This window comes from Alligator sinensis, unplaced genomic scaffold (genome assembly GCF_000455745.1).
Source record: "Alligator sinensis unplaced genomic scaffold, ASM45574v1 scaffold1567_1, whole genome shotgun sequence".
NCBI lineage: Eukaryota > Metazoa > Chordata > Crocodylia > Alligatoridae > Alligator > Alligator sinensis.
The window spans coordinates 815060-834732 of NW_005842646.1; the positions used below are offsets into that span (position 1 = coordinate 815060).

Below are 19673 nucleotides of genomic sequence, written 5' to 3' on the forward strand. Positions count from 1 at the left end.
AAAACAGCTCGCACCACTTCCAAGGTAGCCGCTGTGGCGTAGCAGAACGTGAAAACATGGGCTCTTCATACCTAGTAGAAACTGCACGTGCAGTTTCTCTCCCCTGATGGCCTCTCCCCACTTTTTTACCAAGGGATGGTAGAAGAGGAGCTTGTTGCCTCTGGAAAAGAAGAGCTAAGATGCAAAGTGAGTTGCGAGGGGCTTCCTGAACGCGAAGGAGGGATGCGACTCTACTGTGTCAAAGCGCGGAAGGAGCTAACCTGTCTCTGCCCGGTGAGGCGCCCCAAGGAGGGCACTGCATCTGGCACCGGGGTGGAGTGAGGCTATGCAAAATGCCTCGTGGTCCGGGAGGCTTCCTGAAAAGGTTAATGTGGGTGTGAAGGTGCTCTCAGTGCCTGACCCTGCCGGAAGGTGCATGTTCTCAACCCTTGCTGGAGTTAAACTATCATCATGTTGCTTGACTTGCCCTATAAAGCCCCACCAATAGTGTTTAGCTATAGCTGACTATCCAGTACAGCCCTGGGCCGGGCTCTTCCAGTTAGGCGCCGTTTTAAAGCAACTTATTCCCACCCGGTCTTTCCCTGCCCACCTAGGTATTAAACAGAAAGGTGACCCAGAATGCACAGAGGGAAAGGAGGTTTAATTTCCAGAGCACATTCTATACATAGCTCGAAGCGTGCGTGCGGCAATCATCCATAAATAAATAACGGAGGATTTGTGCAAAACCCCCCAAATGCAGCAATGAGGGGCCCTAGGTCGGAAATTAAGGTTTTCATTTTTGACTAGCAAAATGCTGTCCAGAGGGACTGTCATGCGGAAGGACAGCCAGCAGAAGAGGCAAGGGAGGGATTCCTCCCAAATGCAAAACTTAAGCTGAACCTCAGCTTGTCCTTCCTTGAAAAAAACAGCTGAAGTCTATTACTTGATAGATGTGCACATAGAGGACTCTGGCCCTGCTGCACATACTGCAGTCTTCGCCAGCGGGGGAAAAAAGTGTTGGTTTATTTTTCCCTTTAGCGTGGGAGTTCTGGACACTTGAGTTTTCTCTTGCCGGGTGTTGGGCAAATCCCTTGTTTTAGTTGTGAGGCAAGAGTTTTTGCGGGTGATATCCTTTTATTGGACCAGCTGCACGGTTTGGACAGATTCTTTGTTTTATGTGTACGTTACATTCATTTACCAGAGAGGGTCTAAGTACAAAAACGTCTCACGAGTTACAGCCGTGATGCAAAAAGGGTCTCTGGTAGAAACAGACTCCACAGTTAACAGCCCAAAGACTTGTGTTACCAAGGAAAGGAATTTGAGAACAAAATACTTCTTCACCTGAATGTCACACCGTTTATTTCACAGTTCTCAGCAATGGAATCTTAAATTCAGTCTTCAATGCTCAGTCATGTGCAAATTCTGATCATTCTGGTATTTATACATCAACTGTTAAATACCCGCCACGTCCCCACACCAATAATATTTACAAGCATGGAATGAACAAACAAGCCTTTTGGCTGGGGCAATTTGCTTTTATAGTGATCAAACACTGATGTGAACATGGATTTAAAATAACAAAAGTTGCTTTAATAAGTCTTTTGTACAGGAAGAGTAGATATAAAAGTTTTTTTTTCAAATTCGTTTCACGGGTACCGCCAAACATCTCATAGCGGTCTGTAACGGAAGCACCGACGAGTGCTTGAGTCTTCCGTTTATTACACAGAGTTAAAATATATTACACTTTAGAGAGTAAATGTAAATCGCTGAATGTTTTTTCTTTCTAGCATCTTAATGCGCCAAATGGGAGGAAAAGGCAGTCCACGTTCATGATGTGAATACAAAGTACGGTAAGTTTTCGACTTCCTATTATATCATTGCTCATGTTCTCAAAATAACCATGGTGATGAGGCCTGAAAGATAAGAATGGGAGAACGAGACAACTGTCATTTTGGCTTTCCTCAATCAAATATTGAAAGTAGATGCTGAGCCAGCTGTCTGTCCCAGGCGGAGAGAACCTGTCTAGAATTTAATTTTTACATATGCTTCCCTTGAATGTAGCAATGAAGCAGCTTTCTCAAACATCTCTCAAACAGTTTGCAAGGGCATTTTAGATATTGGCTATGAAGAACTATAGAAGTATTGGCTATGAAGAATCAGGTCTTGATCACTTAACAGGAATACACCTATAGTTACTGAATTGTAGATGCCCTGGATGGTCTGAACGGCTGTCCTGTTGCAATCTGATTCAGTTCAGATGCTATTTCTGCAGGTCCAGAACCTGGCACAATAGGGCACCAATCCTGTATGGGGCTCTGGAGCCCACCAGCATAGGCCTGTTACTGGCACCAGCTGAGTAAAAGGTTAGAGAGAAGCTGTTCTTGTTTCTGCCTTGTAGCACCAATGTCTGAAGTCAGACCTCTTGTTTGGTCAGTTTGACTCCTGTCTCCTGCCACTGCTCAAGCTGTGTGGGGAGCATCCTTTGGACCCTTCCCCAGGACCTCCAAGGGGCGTATAAACAGCAGAGCTGCCCTGAAAGAGGGGACGTGCCCAAATGTCAGTCCCTTGCCTGTACCTGTTGCCTTGTTCGTTCTTGGCAGGGAGCAGGAAGCCTGAGCTGATGGTCTGGGGACATGTGCTCTGAAGCTCACTGTCATGCTTGGCTTTTTAGAAAGAAGTTCTTGGGCAGATGTCAAGGAAGCTTTCCCTCCCTCCTGCTGTTACTCCTGACCCCGGGGTGAAACAGTTAAGGGGGGAAGCTCAGGCAGGCCGCGTGATTCTTCTTTTGCCTGGGTCTGTTGCTTGCCCCTTGCTCCCCTTCTGCTTCCAAACCAGGGGTAGATAAGGGCACCACCACCTTGCACTGGGGCAAACTGCAAGTGGCAGTAACAATGGATGCTGGTCACAAGCGTTCAAGGGAGATGGAGGGCTCCCTGAATCACATGTACAGTGAAACAGCCACACTCCCCTTGACTCGGCACGTCTTTCCAGGAGAATCCACAACTAATTAGCCATGAGACTACTACTTCTGTGATTTCTGCTACAAAGGGAGAAAGGACATGTGAATATCTGCCAGGTCATCCTGAGTCCCAGCGTCGTGTCATCCTGAGTACCAGCGTCGTTTAAGGTTAAAAGTGAGTTATCTAGAGCTTTCAAAACCTTTGTTTTTCCTCACCATAGGGGATGTGAGCACTCTTGCCTTTCACCCTCACACTGGTTAGCCTGAATCTAAAACGATCACAATGGAAATGAATGTGCTGCTCTTAAATGAGTTAATGATGGAGCAGGTCCTGAGCTACTTTCCCTTTTGAGCATACCATCCATTCAGAAACCCGCACTGGTTCTTCATACTATGGCAAGTTCAAACTTAAAGTCAAGAGGACCAAAAGCCGAACAAACCTCAGCTCAGGTTATTTAAATCACTAAGCAAGAGTAGCAAATGGGCTTGGTAAAAAGACAGAGAGGCAAGTAAGCCATGTGTCCAGAGACATCCAGCCTATAATAGTAACCCATTTTTAATTCCTTCCACTCTCCTTCCCCAGTGCCAATACACCCCCTTACTGTGTGGGGTTAGTTGGAGAGAGGGGGACCATCCCATTCAGGGCAACTGATTTATGTTCTGGACCAGTGAGAAAAGTGTGTTTCAGAGAAGAAATCTTTTCTATACATCTGAGAATGCCCAATACAGGCGACCCTTGCCATTTGTGGGGGATATGTTCCCGTGATCCCCACAAATGGCAAAATCTGCAAACAGGGCACTGCATTCATAAACGTAGTGCTCCCAGCAGCTGGTGGCAGGGCGCGGCTCTGGTGGCAACAGTGGGAGCCCGATGGCAGCGGTGGGAGCCTGGCAGCAGCAAGCACAAAACTCCGGTAAGCGTTTAAAGTGTATTTAAAATCTGGGTTCAGCATTCGCAGATTTGAAACTGCAAATGCTGAACCCGTGAATACTGAGGGTTTCCTGTACTCGGATGCTACCATCCAGGGATTATTAGGAAACCCTACCCACAAATGCACCCAAAAGCAAGATAGTGAAGCTGTCTATAAAATCTATCACTATCCTCCCCCTTTGAACGCTATATTTTGCACAGCTGTAGTTCCTGAGCGGTTTTCAAAGATGAAATGTGTTGCAATTGTCTAACCTAGAAGTCACAAAATCAAGAAGCACTATGGCAAAGTCCAGGACTGGAAAGCAAAGCACCGCCACAGCCAAGGTGAGTTCAACCACCCCCAGTACTGCAGGCTGACTTGGATGTAGCACAGCCAGACCCCCTCGGCAAAGGGCACAGGAGCCACTCCCGGCAATTCCCATGACTAAAAGCTAGGGTAAACAGAGGCAGTACTTTGCATCTGACTTTTTTTTTGGTTGGAGAGATGGGGTTACAAGAGGCAACAGAGGATGAATGAACTCTGGTTCTGCAGTGGAGGGGCCTTTCAGTACAGCTACATCAGTAGGTAATCAACAGGAAGCAGCAAAATATTTCACTCATTTCCTCTGACAAATGATTGTAGCTTCTGCAGAACCAGTTGTGTGAAGGTGGAGCCGGCCCCAGCCTTGCTAGCCTCTGGGTCCGAGGATTAGCTAAAACAAGTGTTTCTCAACCTGTGGGTCACGATTCAAAGTGGGTCACAAGAATATATGAAAGGGTTGCAAGCAAACTTTAAAAATAGATTCTCCTTTAGAGGAGAAAAACATGGGAAACTGTGGCTTTTCTCTTGCAGACTGCAGGAGATGCAGACTGCAAGGGGCTTCCCATGCCCTGCCCCCACCCCATGCCCTTGGGGGCTGAGGGCAGGGGGTCAGGACTTGACCATTGATGTTTACAAATGGGTCCTGGTACAAAAAAGGTTGAGAACCACTGAGCTAGGACACTTAGTTTGAACACTAACAGCGATACCAGCAAATTTCACTGCAGAGCACTCTAAATACAACTGGAAAACAACAACAAAAAACCCCAGTCCTGGCCTCCTGTCCTGAGACTTTTGAATACATCTCCTGAAACCAATAGTGAATTCCAGAGCAGTTTCTTTGGGCTGACCGTCGGTGTCCCATACAGATTAAAAAAACAAAAACAAAAACCACCTTTTCCAACTCACTTACCTAAAACATAAGCAGCTACTAGCTTTTGATTCACACTTAAGTGGAGGTAGAGAGGCACCAAGGATTCCACTTCCCCCAAGGTAGGGAGCATTAGTGCTGCAATGCACACTATTCCCAGGAAGACTGTAAGTAAACTAGGTCCCGCAGAGGCAGTTCTGTTTTCTGTAAGAGGAAATGGCAGTCGCAGTAATGAGCATTTGGAGCATTTACATTTTAAATTGAAAAACATTTACACTGCAGGTCCATGGCTGAAGCCAGGCAAGAGCCTGCCAAACCTAAAGAGACTGCAGTTATCCTGCCTGTCTGCTCGCTGCTTTTCCCTGGTTCTCCAGCTCTGCTGGGAGCCACACTAATACTCCGAGCATCAACCCACTTTCAAACATCTCTCTTCAAGAAAGACAGTTACAAGATGTCTCCCTATCCCTCCATTCCCTTGGCCCCAACCTACAAATTGCGCTAGTTCGGGGTGTGGAGTCTTCTGGTCTGTGCCAGGATTAGCGCCCATGGTACCGCTCTATATCACTATGGAGCTGGGAAACCACATGTTCCCTTGCATAAAGCATTTGTTTCCAGCCCTGGTAGATTAAGATACCAGCATTAAAATCCTAGCATTGTTTTACAGCTGTTATTTCTGATAAGCAGAGAGGTAGTTAGCTGTGTTTCCCTTGAGTCAGGCAGAAGCCAGGGTAGAGATGCATCTTGCAGACTAACCAAATAAGAGGCATAAGCTTTTGTGAGCCTGAGCTCACTTCATCAGGTGCTGCACTTGAGCAAATTCATTTTGCTGGATACGATTCCTCTTTCCATCAAACGCCTGTAGAGTTGGGCGCGTGGGGATAAAGCAGCCTGCCTTTACAAAACCAGAGAGAAGGAATACAGTCCTAATACCTTGGTTAAGCTCCTCTTACCCCATGGTTTCCCCTAAAATGTGTGGCACAGACAAAATACATGGTGTAACATAAAAATGAGATCGGCACTCATTCAGGTGCGACACAAAACGGGCTCAGGGATTTGTATGTAGCCCATTTAACGTATATAATATTAATAAAACCTTTTAAACAGTAGATCCACACAGCCCTGTGTTGTTGGGTTAGTATTTCATTAATATGACAGGTAAGACCTTCACCTTTGTAGACCAGCTTGTGAATGTGAAGACAAAAGTACAAATTCAGCACGTACGTGACTTGCTGCAAAGAAGCAATCCTACTAAAAATACTGCAAAATGACTCGACAGCATTAAGGCAGTTTTCTGGTTGAGACAAGGGAGTAAATACTGTTGCCAGCGCTCCATGCAGCTTTCCACTACAGCTCCCTTCCCCTTGGAGAACTGTAAGATGATTTGTTATGTTCTCTTTATGAAGCTCCTGATGTTACCACTGAAAGTAATGATGGGAATGGGGAAGAATTCAGGTGTCTTGACTAGCTTCAATACCACTTGAGGATTCAATTACTAGTAACAAATGCAAGAGGAGACAGACACTTTGTATGACTCCCCCCCCCCCCCCCCCCCCCAATGAAAGGAAATGTTTACAGTTTTCATTGTGTGATGTCATTAATTCCAAAAAGTATCATTAGTATATCAAGGAATACCACAGTATTGAAAAGCCCTGGTAGTTTAAAGAAAGGAGGTAACTGCAATCCTAAATCAAGTAGTTCAGTTGGACTCTCAGCTGCAAAGGGGCTAGGTACCATGTTCACGTAGACGTGCATGCGCACAAATTGTAATTAGCACCTGTTAGCTGCTGATGGGATTCTACAGATCCACACTAGAGCCAGCAAACAATCTTAAGGACAACACCTACACCCCGATCTATGGAGGTGACAGAAGATTAAGCAGTAGCAATGAGCAGGTTAACAATTGTATTGTTTGCATGCAGGTGTCCCCATGAGGGAGGACTTTGTATTACCGTCATCTGCATCCTAGTCACTTTGAGACCAGATGACTGCAGCGTGCTGTACATAAGGCCTACACTGGACATGGAAGCTGGCACAGAATGCTGCAAACCACTTGGTAAGTGGAACATTTTGCTCCCTTGCCTGCACTATTGGGTCCTAAGTGAAGTTCAAGGTATTTGATGTTGACCTACAAAGCTCTATGATTTAAAGCCTGACCGCCTCCCTCCCTGTGCTACCAGAGCTGAGATTGGCTGAAGCTCTAGAGTTGATAGCTCTTTGGTATGAAAATGGGGAAAGCTAATTGGGCGTTTTCTACGAGGGCTTCACAGCTTTGGAATTCACTCCTTCACTTGGTCCAATGTCACTTGAAACCAATGCCTTTCAGTGCCTCTACAAACTCATCTCTGCTGAGCCTACTGAAAACAGGGAAGGGTGATAGGGACTCTAAGTGTTAGGGGCTGCTTGAGCATGGGGTGGAAGACAAACTGGGGGTTGCATGGCTTGGTGGTGAATTCCACTGTTACTCCCTGAGGGCGGTGTTTCTGTGGTATTGCTATTGCCGTGTCTGAGTGCTTGGACAAAACTACTGGGGAACAGAGAACCCGTCATTCAGTCAGGCTCCATCTGCCCTTGGCACTGCCAGGGAGTCAGCAAAGACTCCATGAGCCTCCCAGATCCTGTAGCTGTGGTGATATGCTGGTGACATGGTGGGTCTCTGCTTAATATGAGGCTTATGAACTAGTCACAACCAGGCATTGCTGCTCTGCGAATATACTTCACTACCTTTTTTGTCACTGGCATATTAACACCCAAAAGTGCTGTACGTAGAAGCTTAGACTCTATTAGCATTTAGCCAAGATTTATATCCAGTTCCTAAACTGCAGTTCTGAGGACACGTTCTAAGGGTCCTTGTTCTGTCAACACTCAACTTTGTGATTCTCAGAGGGACGTGGCAATGCTGGTCTTATTATAAACCTATGAATTGGCTGATTGCATGCCCATGCTGTGCTGTACCTCTGTGTGCCCGTCTGGTAAGCAGACAAGGAAGTTAAAAGGTAGGAGTACATTAACTTGGGTAAGACTACTGTAGCTGGTAAAGGCAAGAAACCATGTGCTGATCAAAGCAGTCTCTTCCTAACCTCTGTCATTTAGCAGTTGACTTACCTCCTGAGGCACAGGGGATCACATAGGTGCCTCAAGTCAATGATAACACTTCAAGGCCCTAATCCCTTATATGTTCTTTTATGCTGTAACATATCACAACAGATCTTGACTTTATTTCTATAAATATCTGTTTTTAATTCTAGTAAGAGGTGTTTCACTGAAGAGCACAATTGCCCTTGCCAGTTTGGGTCCCATATGAATCGTGTTTTTTGGGGTTTTTTTGTAATAAAAGTAACCTTGTATGAATTTTTGGTTCTGCAAGGTGCCTCCCTGCTATCCCAAGCTAACTAGGTAGTTCGTGCCTCAGCACTGGCTGCCGGGGCATCTCCTTGCCTCTTCTCCTGTAACTAGTCCTTCTGGATGTATTTTTCTGTGTATTTAAAGGAGATAAATGACTATGACCCATCAGTAGCGGCACTTGTGGGAGATGTCTTGGCCATGTCTGGTGTTGCTCAAGGACTGGTTGGAGGATTAAAGTTTTGGAACAAACAAAGGTAAATGTAGACAGGGAGGCTGAGGGAACAAGTAACCTCTAAGGCTATGGTCTTATCCTCTGCGACCAAAATGCTTACTGAAGCCAGTGCGAGGGGTGTAGGACTGAACCTTTCAAGGCACAGTACACAAAATGTAAGTGTGCTTTGGTTGTTTTTAAGTCTCATCTGATTAGAGGGGACAGAAACAAGACTGGTGTAGTTCAGCCTCTGGAGCACCATCGTCATTCTGAATCCCAAGCAAGCTATGCTCCTGAAAGAGCAAAAGGGAATGATTTGAAACAGGGCTGTCCAACTTCCCAGCAGCCAAGGACCATACTTCCTGCAGGGTGCATCAGCAAAGGCTGCATTAGGGCAGACCACGGCCCCCCCGAGCCTTGCAAATGCCCCTGCAGCTGCATCATGAAGGAGCCTTCCTTTCCCTCACTGCTGCACCACATGCCTGTGGGGGCATCCCCCTCACCCTCTGCTCCCTGTGCCCTGTGCATCATTGTCCTGCCCTGGAGATGGAGGCAGGAAGTGGCAGCTAGAGGAGGCGGGGAGCCCAGAGTCCCTGAGGGAGCACTGGCCAAGCAGGAACCCAGGGACTGCAACTTAACCCCTTGCGGGTTGCATGAGGTCTGTGGGCCACCAGTTGGACAGCCCTGATTTTTAAATATTTTTCTTAGAGTTTAACCCCCTTTTCCCTGCAGCTATCTGAACTGCCTGATCTGAAAGTGAGAAGAGATTAGAAGTAAGGCTGTAACTACCTTGTTGACACAAAGTCTGCTCAAAGAAGACACTTTCAGCCAGGTGCTCTTTTATTCGCTTTTCCTCCTCTTCCTTTTGCTGCTGCTCCTTTGCAGATGGAAGGAGAGTGGCAATGACCTCTTTTCGCCCAAAAGCTTTCCTCTGGCTTTGCTCAGAGACTTGCAGACGGAATCTGTCTATCACACCATAGTGACAAGCCCGAACGTCTCTATGACGAATCACACTGTAAAGAAAAAGTAGTCTTGGTTGTTATGCATATTCCTTGGGAAACAAAACTAATCACATCCACAATCAAGAGTCAGTACTAGGGATATGTTCCAAAGCAGCATGCGCTGCATGCAAGGGGATGTTCACAGATGTAGACCTACCCGCACTACTTCCAGCATTACTCAGGTCATGGGCTGCCCAAGTATTCATCCAGCTTCTCAAGCAGGTCTTACAACCCAGCATGAATGCCAGGCTGCTGTGGCTAGACTTGCATCTAGTCCAACCCCCTGCTCAAAGCAGGACCAGCCCCAACTACATCATCCTGGCCAAAGCTTTGTCTAGCTGGGTCTTCAAAACCTCCAAGAATGAAGATTCCACCACCTTTCTCTGGGTAACCTGTTCCAGTGCTTCACCACCCTCCTAGTAAGAGAGTTTTTCCTAATTTCCAACCTAAATCTCCCTTGCTGCAACTTGAGACCATTGCTCCTTGTTCTGTCATCTGTTACCACTGAGAATTAGGGCAGCCTCCTTGCCTGCCTCCCCCACGTAGTTACCATTCTTTATGTTCCTAGTGTTTAAAAACCCCTCTATATTTAGCCACCATCCTAGGTTCTCTGGAGCAATGTCCCTCTCCTGGGTTAATATGCATGGCAACTGTTTTTTTCCAAAATGCAAGTCATTTACTTGAAAGGCAACTCCAACCTTTAGTGAGCTACCAGGAGAAAATCCATATTAAGCCATTTAGCTCCTGCTTGGTTGCAGCCTGAAAGGTTTCAACCTAAAGCTGCAAACTCCTGAAAGGCTTCTATCATGACAATGAAAAGTGCCGTTTTTAATTCTGCCCCAGGGAACTGATCTCTTCAGCCCTATTAAGCTACAGCTCAGGAAAAAGAAATTTCTGCATTATAAACTGAATTGTAAGAAACTGGATTGCTTAAATTATCCTTAAAATAAAGGATGTGCATATAAGGAGCATGTAGTTTGAACAGAACATTCCTCAAGGAAAATGAGTGATAGAGGTATGAAATAGTTTGCATACTAAACCATAAGCTTGTTGAAAGCCAGAAGGTTCAACATAACCTTAAAAGCTAAAAAGTTTACATGGGACAGTGTTTCATCAACTAAATGCACCTTCAGCTAGACACTGCTGTCTGGTGAAGAGTGGTTTCCTGGACTGTGTAGACTGCTAACTGATGAGGATTTGATCTTGTACTCCTAACTTGGACACTTCATTTATGCTAGAACTGCAGGTTCAAAGCCATAACTTTTATTTTAACACTTCAGTTTTGCTTTCCCATGTTTGCTGCTCCTGTTACCACGCTTCTCAGCATTAACACAGCACAGTGTTATGTAAAGAATCTGATTATGAGCGCACACAGTTACTGTCAAGAAAATAGATGTTTCTCTGTAGAATATCCATTTATTTGGCAGATGGCCATACTTACATACTGCTCCTATCCTAGCAATAAACACAGTTCCAGGAAAGTTACCCATTCTGAATCTATATTTATGGAGACAAGGTGGGCTTTTTTGTTACTAGAAAAAAATATTATTGGAAGCTTACTAACAGTGGAGACCAACGTTTGTCTAAGATTATCTTAAATAAAATCTACCAGAACGGGCCAGCTAGAGGTGAGAGTGATTCACTGAACTAAAGTAACGAGCATTTCATGCACTGATATGTTTTAAGCCACTGGCAGTCAACCTCTAACCTGTGGGTCTTCCCATGGGTCTGGAAATTTGATGGTGGGGGAGCAGTGGCAGCAATAATTGCTGCTTCCCTGTTGCCAAATTTTTGGACTTGTGGGGAATCTTATGGGCCAGATGATGTGGCCCTGCATATGAGATTGTGCCAGTGCACAGCTGGACCCAGGGCATGGGGCAGGAAAGTTGAGCACCACTGTAATTGTTTCAATGACACTGTCAGTGCGACTGTCCCAAATCCCAACAGAGTAAAAAAAAAAAAAACTAACTGAAAAGTTTCAAAACAGTCGCTCTCTGAATTTGAGCTGGAAAATAGTATTTGACTTGACCCTTCAGTTTCCTAATTAATCTTGATGAAATCAGTGCCTCACTCCGGAACTCTCTCTTCTTATCTTAGTGCCATTTGCAGTCTAAAGAACAGATCGTTCATTACAAACAGATCTTTTGTGAATGGCCTTTTTTGGCCAGAAAATCCAAAGGATGCTTTTTAGAGTAAATACAAATCTAATTAGAAAGCGCAATTTTTTTTTTTTGTGGATACTTCATGCTGTTGCCTAGAAGCCACGTAGAGCAGCCTAAAGCTAATATAAGGAAGGTGAAAAATGTCAGGCTATTTTGGCATAAATGAATATTCACCAATCTGTTCTGCCCTGAATTAGAGCAGCCTGTAACTGAAAGTACTTAAGACAGACAACAAGAACTAGTCGTATTTGGGGATTTTGGGGGGCAAATCTTAACTGATTATCAGCTCTTTTCTGTGAAAAAGGTGGGGCCTAAACACAGTAGCACATATATTATATGACCCAGGAAAAAGAGAGACAGCACAATGTTACAAATTCTCTTTGCCAATCTGAAAATAAAACCAGAACAAAACAGAAATCCCAACCCCAGCAGCCCCAGCTTTCTTCTTAGAAAAGATTGCATAAGTGAAGTACACTCGTGAGGCTCGCATTACAAACACTTCTTTTTGTTCCAGTAAACTCTGTTGCTGGCTGCACTCGTTAGAACACTACTTATGCGCACAAATAAACACGAGTCCCTCTCCTGCCAGGAATTACAAATCCAGAAGCGGGCAGAATATAAACCTGTGAAGGTTTAATAGGAGAAAAGCTACACACATCAAAATAAATATACTACAGCCATGGTGGGTTTGAGGATTCCTGATCACTGTGGCGATTACTTTGTTTTATCATTAAAAATGTCTCTCTTCATCAGTCGACAAGGTTCCTTGGGTGAATTTGATATCTTTTATTTTGATTGATATCAAATTCCCCCAAGGAACCTTGTCTGCCTATGTCCTTAGACCAACACAGCTACAACCTAAACCCCTGCTCTCTTCATCAGTACCACTTTGAAATCTGGCTGTAGGCTAACAGGGTACGTGCATCAGAGACACTGCCCTTGCTCTGTACACGCCAGCACCCATACCATAGTTTCACAGTAGGTAGGGTTGGAAGGGACCTCAGCAGATCATCAAGTCCGACCCCCTGCCGTGGGCCAAAGCGTAGCTGTCACACGCTGCGCTTGTGCCAAGAAGCTCTCTCTCTTACACCTATGTTCCAGCTTGAGGCGAGTGTGCAGCATGCGTGATCCAGCCTGGCACTGCATGCATCAGACAGACCTAACTAAGGTGGGAACCCACCTTATAAATTCAAGTATTTTGTTGTCTTTGGCTAACCTGGATCCAAAAGCCGCTTCCATTAACATCGCGATATTCTAACAGTCCAAAAAGTGTGATTACAACAGTAGGGAGTCCCTCAGAGGCTCTCCGTATGCCTGAAGAGGGGTGTTTGTGCCCAAAACTTGGCAAAGAACCATTTTTCCAACTATTTAGTGGATTTAATAAAAGACATCACATCTACCCAAAGACCCGTGTCCAAGACGGCTACAACCGACCACCCTAGGAGGGCCGGGAACACGGTTAAAAGATGCCTTTTGCATCGCAAAGGGAGCCTCGATACAGAACAGGACGGGCTTGCTTTAGTTAAGCAAATATTCCCGATTTAGGGGGCACGGGGCGAAGCCTCCTTACTTACATATCCACACAACACTGAGGCTTCACAGCACCGGCAGCATCGACGACCGCGTATTTATTTGGAGTCGTGCAGAGAACTGGAAGGAAAAGCACACCGGCGGTCAGAGCGACGTTTGAAAGGCGGACGGTTTGGGGGGGGGGGAAGCAAAATCTGCCAAATCTGCATCAGACAGCGGGTTTTCGCGTTACACAAGTCACAGTTAAAACAAGTCACCCTGAAGTGAAGCCGAAGCTGAGGAACCCACCTTTGAATTTTAAGGCAAACTCATAGGGGTTATATAGAGTCAACACCTGTTTGTGTGTTGACTGGTCGTCTGCGTAAAAGATCAGCTCTGTAGGAAACACAAAAACAGGAAGATTTCCTTCCACTAACTCCGGCTGCCTTTTGTGCTGCTGCATTGGCACCGCGTCCCCCTCGCCGCCGCTTCTGCGCCGTGGAGCCGGGCCGGGTCCCTCGCCAGCCGCTCGGACGAAGCAGCAGCCGTCGCCTACGACGGCTCGGCCATCCTGCAAGAGAAAGGACACGGGATCGCGGCCGCTGTCGCCAACCCCCCCGCGCCCCCTCACGCAGGGTCATTGCCACACAAATAAATACAGATATAAAGAAAGATATGCCTTTCAAACGGTGGCGGTGCTAGGCGGGTCACAACCGGCACTGACCTGCGGGACGGGGATGGGCCTCACCGGCCCGCAGCCTTCTCCGTCCCGCACAGGCGGCGGCGGCGGCGCCGGCCTCTTCCGGGGCGGGGCCACCGCCCGCTTCCGGGGCGGGGCCGCGCGTGCGCAGTGCGAGGGCTGAGCGCCGGTGTGAGGTACAGGCGAGGCGAAGCGGGAAGAGTTCGGGCGCGGCCTCCTCCTGCTCCCGCTTCCCGCTGCAGGGCGACCTTCGTCTCGCTCCGGTAGATTGACTCATGGTCACCCCTTTGCTCCCTCAAAACTGCCCCTGTCCACCCGTTGGGGTTTGCCCGGTTGTATTGATTCAGAGTCACCCTTTGCTCCCTCAAAACAGCTCGTATTCTTCAGTGTATTTTTGTTCTGGTATATTGATTTTTAGTCACCCTTTGCTCCCCCAAAACAGCTCGCATTAATCCATTTATTTCACTCTCATACTGGTTCATAGTCACCCCTTTGCTCCCCCAAAACAGCTCGCATTAATCCATTTATTTCACTCTGTTAAAAAAATCCGTATGCACCCTGCGCACTCTCAGACGCGTTCGCATTACAGGCAGCCCTCGACTTACGCCGTTGCACACTTACAACTGTTTATAAACGGACGTCTTGTTTCAACTCTCTGATGTCAGTTTTGATTTCACGACGCTTGATCTGACACAACGCCACGCTGGCGAGCAAGTCCGCTGCGTCGCTCGTCTCCATGGAGAACATCTGTCCAAACTTCCTTGGACGCTTTAAGAAAGCCAACAAAAACCTGCAGCCAGGACTCCAGAGAAGTCTCCAGCCAGGAGTCCTTCACAAAGTCCAACCAAGAGCCCTTCAAAAAGTCCAGCAAAGTCACCTCAAAGAAGTCCTTCCAAATCAATATGACTGCCATATACAATATAAAGACATTAATGTAGCTATATTACTCATCTGTAATTGATCGAGTACAAAATTCTGGGGTATTTTTGGTGAAAACAGGGTTTGGGGTCTTGGTTCAGGAACCAATCCCCTATTTATAACATTGTTTCTTATGGGAAAATTGGTTCCAAATCACGACGTTTCGATTTACAATTGGTTCTCGAAAACCACCTCTTGTTGTAAGTCCGAGGACTGCCTGTAATGAGTTGATTTTGCTCTGTTAATGCTGGTTCATAGCCACCTTTTACTCTCAAATCAGTTCATATTATTCACTTGATTTTTACTGTGTTATATTGATTCATATTCACCCTGTGCTCTCTCAAGCCAGTTCACATTAATCCGTTGATTTTGCTCTGTTATATTGATTCATAGTCAGCTTTGCTCTCTCAAAACAGTTCATATTAATCTGTTGGTTTTGCTCTATTTAAATAATTTCTGATTCAGTTTTTCACTCTCTTACATCAGTTCGTATTTTTCAGGTTTTTACTGTATTAGAACAGTTAGTACTCAGTTTATTTTGATCTCTATTTTGCATTGCTAAATTTAAACCCTTCATATATTGCTCACTTTTTTGTGTGTTTTTCTGCTCTCTGATTGCCTCCTTGGAAATACTTACCCAGATTTACATGCACTTCGAATTAATTCAGTTCTTTCTGATTTTTATGCTTTCTGCCTGTTTACATTGTTTGGTTTGTGTGAACTTCAGGACATTTTACAGCTAGGAGGCATGTAGATGTATAACTCTGGATAGTAAAAAACAAAGTTAGATATCCAGAAGTTTCAGCCAGCATGGAGAGAGTTGTATGGTTTTGTGCAGCAAGGGGATCATGTCTGTCGTCTAAGCAGCAAAAGTGGTATCTCGTACTTCCAGCATCCAGCACTATTTTGCAACCAAGCACAAAGCCAAATTTTCTGAAGTTGATGAAGCGGACAAATGTGAATCCATTAGAAAAGCTGTTGATTCATAGTTTTGTAACTAGAAATACTCTTTCCACGTGGGCAAGTTACATCACAGCTCTAGCTGTAGCTCAGAAAGGCAAGTGTTTTTCAGATGGAGCTGGGTTTTTGGTTGTAGCCATGTTGGTCTCAAAAAAACCTTGCCTTACCGATGCAGATTACTTAAAAGATTCTTTCTTAAAATATGCTGAGGACCTTTTTCAGGATTTTGCGAATAAGAAAGATATTGCTCATATTAATGAAATGCCATTGTCATCCAGGACTGCTCAAAGGCAAATAGATGAAATGGCAACTAATGTTAGGGAACAAATCACTCAAGACCGCCATGCTTGTGACATGATGAGCCTTGCACTGGATGAAAGTACAGACATAAATGATATTCCCCATTTTGCTATAATTGTTCAATATTTTATCTCTGGGGAAGTTCGGGCGGAATTGTTTTCTTTGAGTGTTTAGGTATAGCTCAACAAAGGCCAATGATATACTTAATACCATCAAAAATATTTTCACACAGAACAAATTGACCTGCACAAAGTGTTCTCTATTACCACTGATGGTGCACCTGCTGTGGTGAATCAAACAGCTGGATTTGTAAAGTTTCTGGGAACTGAGATTGGATGTCCTCTTATGAGTGTCCATGGATTCTTCATCAGGAGAGCCTGTGTGCTAAGATCTCGTCTTCTGATTTAAATTAAATCATGACAATGGTTGTGAAAACTGTCAACTTTTTGATAGCTCGCTCCTCTTTGACACACGGGAGATTCTATGAACTGTTAAACGATATGGATTCTGCATGTGGAGATTTAGTGCTGCACGGTAATGTATACTGGCTGAGTCGAGGTAACATGCTCAAGTGATTTGTTGCTGGTCTCGAATCCATCCAGCTGTTTCTTGAGGAAAGTGGTCAGTAATACGCTGATGACAAATGGCTAACAAAATTGATGTTTTTGACATACATCACATCACATTTTAAATTATTTGAATACTAGGTTACGAGGAACGCAGAAAACCATCCTTCGCTGTCTGAAGACTGGAAAACTTTCTGTGATAAGTTGCCTGTTTTCAGACGAGATATCGAAATGTCTTCCCTCTGTTACTTCCTCATTCTGAAAATCCATTCTGAGCGGCGTCAGTTGAATAATAGGGATATATGCAACTATGTCGGACAGCTGGAAGAAGAGTTCACAAGCTGATCCCAATACTTTTGCAACAGGACCCGTGTACAGTACTAGGGCAAGGTCTAGCACTGCAGTGCTTTCAGTGGATGAATGTTGAAGGATTTGAATTGGAACTGATTGATTTTCAAAACTCATGCAGCAATTTGAACTTTGATACTCAGATGCGAGGTGAACTTGAAAATGAAAGGGATTGGCAACTCAAGATTACACTGTGTTGGTCTTCCCTTCTGAAAAGTATGCCTGCATGAAAAACGTAGCTTTTGCCTTGCTGTTTGTCTTTGGATCTACTTATCACTGTGAACAAGTGTTTTCACAAAATTAAAACCATATTCAGTCTTATAAAAAACCATCTGATGACTGACAATTTGGATTGATGTTTGCGTTTGATGACAACCAGCTACCAGCCTATCATCACCAAACTCAGCTGTCAGAAACTGGGCCAAGGCAGTCACTGAGAAAAGATCTTTTTTTACTTGAGAGCATTTTTACTTGTTTATTGCAGTGATTACTTTTTAGGGAATTAAGTAAGTTATATCCTTAAAGAACAAACATCTTCCATGGCAACATCTCTTTGGAGATGTATGGGTGTGGTGTAGGGGCCACACGAAGACCCAGGATGTGATCTTCCAAGCCTGACTGTAAAGGCCAAGGACAGTCAGGTGCCAAACCCTGTCCCTCTCTTTTCTACCTACCATTTAAGGCACAGGTATGGTGGATGAATGAAAAGAAGACAGGAGTAGGTAACATCTATGATCTTTAACTATATTAATATGCAGTGTGTCCTGTCATGTACCCTCCACCCCGGCTTTGTTTTTCTGGCATGTCGGCGCTCCGGCATCTTACAAGGTAGAGATTTCATTTTTTGGGCACTCCAGCCAAAAACATTGCCTACCCTTAATCTATGCACTTGTCTTTATTTTTATTTGTTCTTCATAGTATGTTGGGATCATCATTCATGACTGGGGGTCCTACATCCTATGTACCATAAAAACACAAAACAAAGAAGAGAGTCCCTGCCCCACAGAGCTTTCCAGGTAGGGCAAGAGATGCCAAAGGCATAAAGACAGCCAGATGTGGGGACTGGAAGGAAATGACAAGATTTATCAACTTTTTAAAATGTGTATAAATTTCTTCTTTTTCTTTTGAATGCTTCAAGGGTAGGTAGACATTGTCCTTTTTAAAGACTAAAGTTTCTTATTACAGTATCTTTTTCCAAGATCCAGTTTCTCATCAAAACCAAGGATTATTTTCCAGTACACTGAAATGCTAATAATACTCTTCTGAAAACAAATCCCTGATGATGATGTTCCAGACTGATGTTCTATTTCTTTCTCCAAACCCTTTTAACTAGGCAGCATATCAGCAAATGCTAATTTGGAGTCTGTGCTCTTCTCAGAATTTTGGTAAATCCTTTTTGTTTCAGAAGAGATGAATAAGCTTTGCAATTATTTTGCACAGCAAGTCTAATTATTAGGACTACAGCATCTTAATGTGCTACTGCTAAATATTATTCACTGTCTTATTTAAAAATGCTAGAGTGGATCAGGGTCTAACTTGAAAAAATGCCAACTTGTAGGAATACAAGATAGTTTCTTTGGAAACAATTACCTATATTCAGTACATTAAGAAAAGATAATTATGATATAGTAAGCAATTCAGGAACATAAAATAAAAAAAAAATACTAAAAGCATTCATTCATATATGTCTGTATGTATGCAACCGACTCACGTTTCATCTTTTTTTTCTAATTTATTTAAAATTTCCTTGAATGCATTCTTAATTCTTATCTTACTACACAGCCAACAGAAAGATACTGTGAATATTTTAAAGAGCTCCTATTAACTAAAATACCAATAAATGGGTTCTTTATTCTTCAATATGACATTTTACTCCTGCTCTTTTTAAGACTTGCACTGGTTTAATTTTGAATTCCCTAATCCTACCTCCAATCCACTAGCTGTTGTATAATTTGTTTTGTTTTAAATGAAAAACATACACTTCAAAATGGTACTTATCTTGGGCGGATATGTTACTACTTAAACTGGTGCTAAAGGAAGCTGGTAAGGAAATTCCACAAACATTAATGGCCACCACCTGGCTGCACTAGAAACATTTGCTGGATTAGCGATGTCAGAGAGATAATTTTTCGCAATGCTTCAATGCTGACAAAAGCCAGTGTTGACGCAGTTAAACTGGCATGTAAGTGCTCTTGCTAGTATAGCTTATTGTGCTTGCCAAATCGGCGTAAGCTCTGCTGGCAAAAGCAATTTTTTTTAATAACACACCACAAACTGCTTGTACTGTAGAAGGGTTTGCTGGTGTAGCTGTAATAACAAAACTCAGCTCTGTAGCACTTTTCATCAGGAGAGGTCAAAAACCTTGAGGTGTATCCATCAGGCCTTTCTAGAGTATACAACACTACAGTGTAGCGTAAAGATACTCAACCATGTGAGCCTGCTTAGATATCAGAAGCAACAGAGGTCGGTGTGGGCTAAATGACCATATATATGTAGGCTTAACTTTATATCCTGTGAGACTGCAATGGGACTCTTAACTGCGCGACGCTAAACATACAGCTTTGCAAGATCAGGGTCTAAGGTCTCAGCTCTGCTGGATGCTCCACACTGATGGACCC

General features: G+C 44.4%; 1 protein-coding gene across 2 annotated transcripts; it reads right to left on the bottom strand.

Moving 5' to 3' along the window:
* Nucleotides 1-1312: 1312 nt before the first annotated feature.
* On the bottom strand, nt 1313-14081 carry MOSPD1 (motile sperm domain containing 1). 2 transcript variants are annotated; one of them, XM_006033638.3, is made up of 6 exons: nt 13988-14081; nt 13573-13834; nt 13329-13404; nt 9381-9604; nt 5081-5242; nt 1313-1892 (listed from the first exon to the last, which is right to left on the bottom strand). In XM_006033638.3, the coding sequence occupies exons 2-6, from the start codon at nt 13724-13726 to the stop codon at nt 1861-1863; spliced, it is 648 nt and encodes a 215-aa protein (XP_006033700.1). In that variant the 5' UTR covers nt 13727-13834; nt 13988-14081; the 3' UTR covers nt 1313-1860. The 2 variants fall into 2 exon arrangements, with proteins under 2 accessions (XP_006033700.1, XP_025071261.1); XM_025215476.1 differs by having other exon boundaries at nt 13943-14075.
* Nucleotides 14082-19673: the final 5592 nt, after the last annotated feature.

What these genes read in the sequence shown, in the direction of transcription:
- MOSPD1 (XM_006033638.3), bottom strand. Translation starts at nt 13,726, where the DNA reads ATGCAGCAGCACAAAAGGCAGCCGGAGTTAGTGGAAGGAAATCTTCCT. An exon ending in CCTCAGTGTTGTGTGGATAT is followed by an intron (nt 9,605 to 13,328) that starts GTAAGTAAGGAG and finishes TTTTCTTTACAG; the next exon opens with TGTGATTCGTCATAGAGACG. An exon ending in GCAGACTTTGTGTCAACAAG is followed by an intron (nt 5,243 to 9,380) that starts GTAGTTACAGCC and finishes TTCCTCTTACAG; the next exon opens with AAAACAGAACTGCCTCTGCG.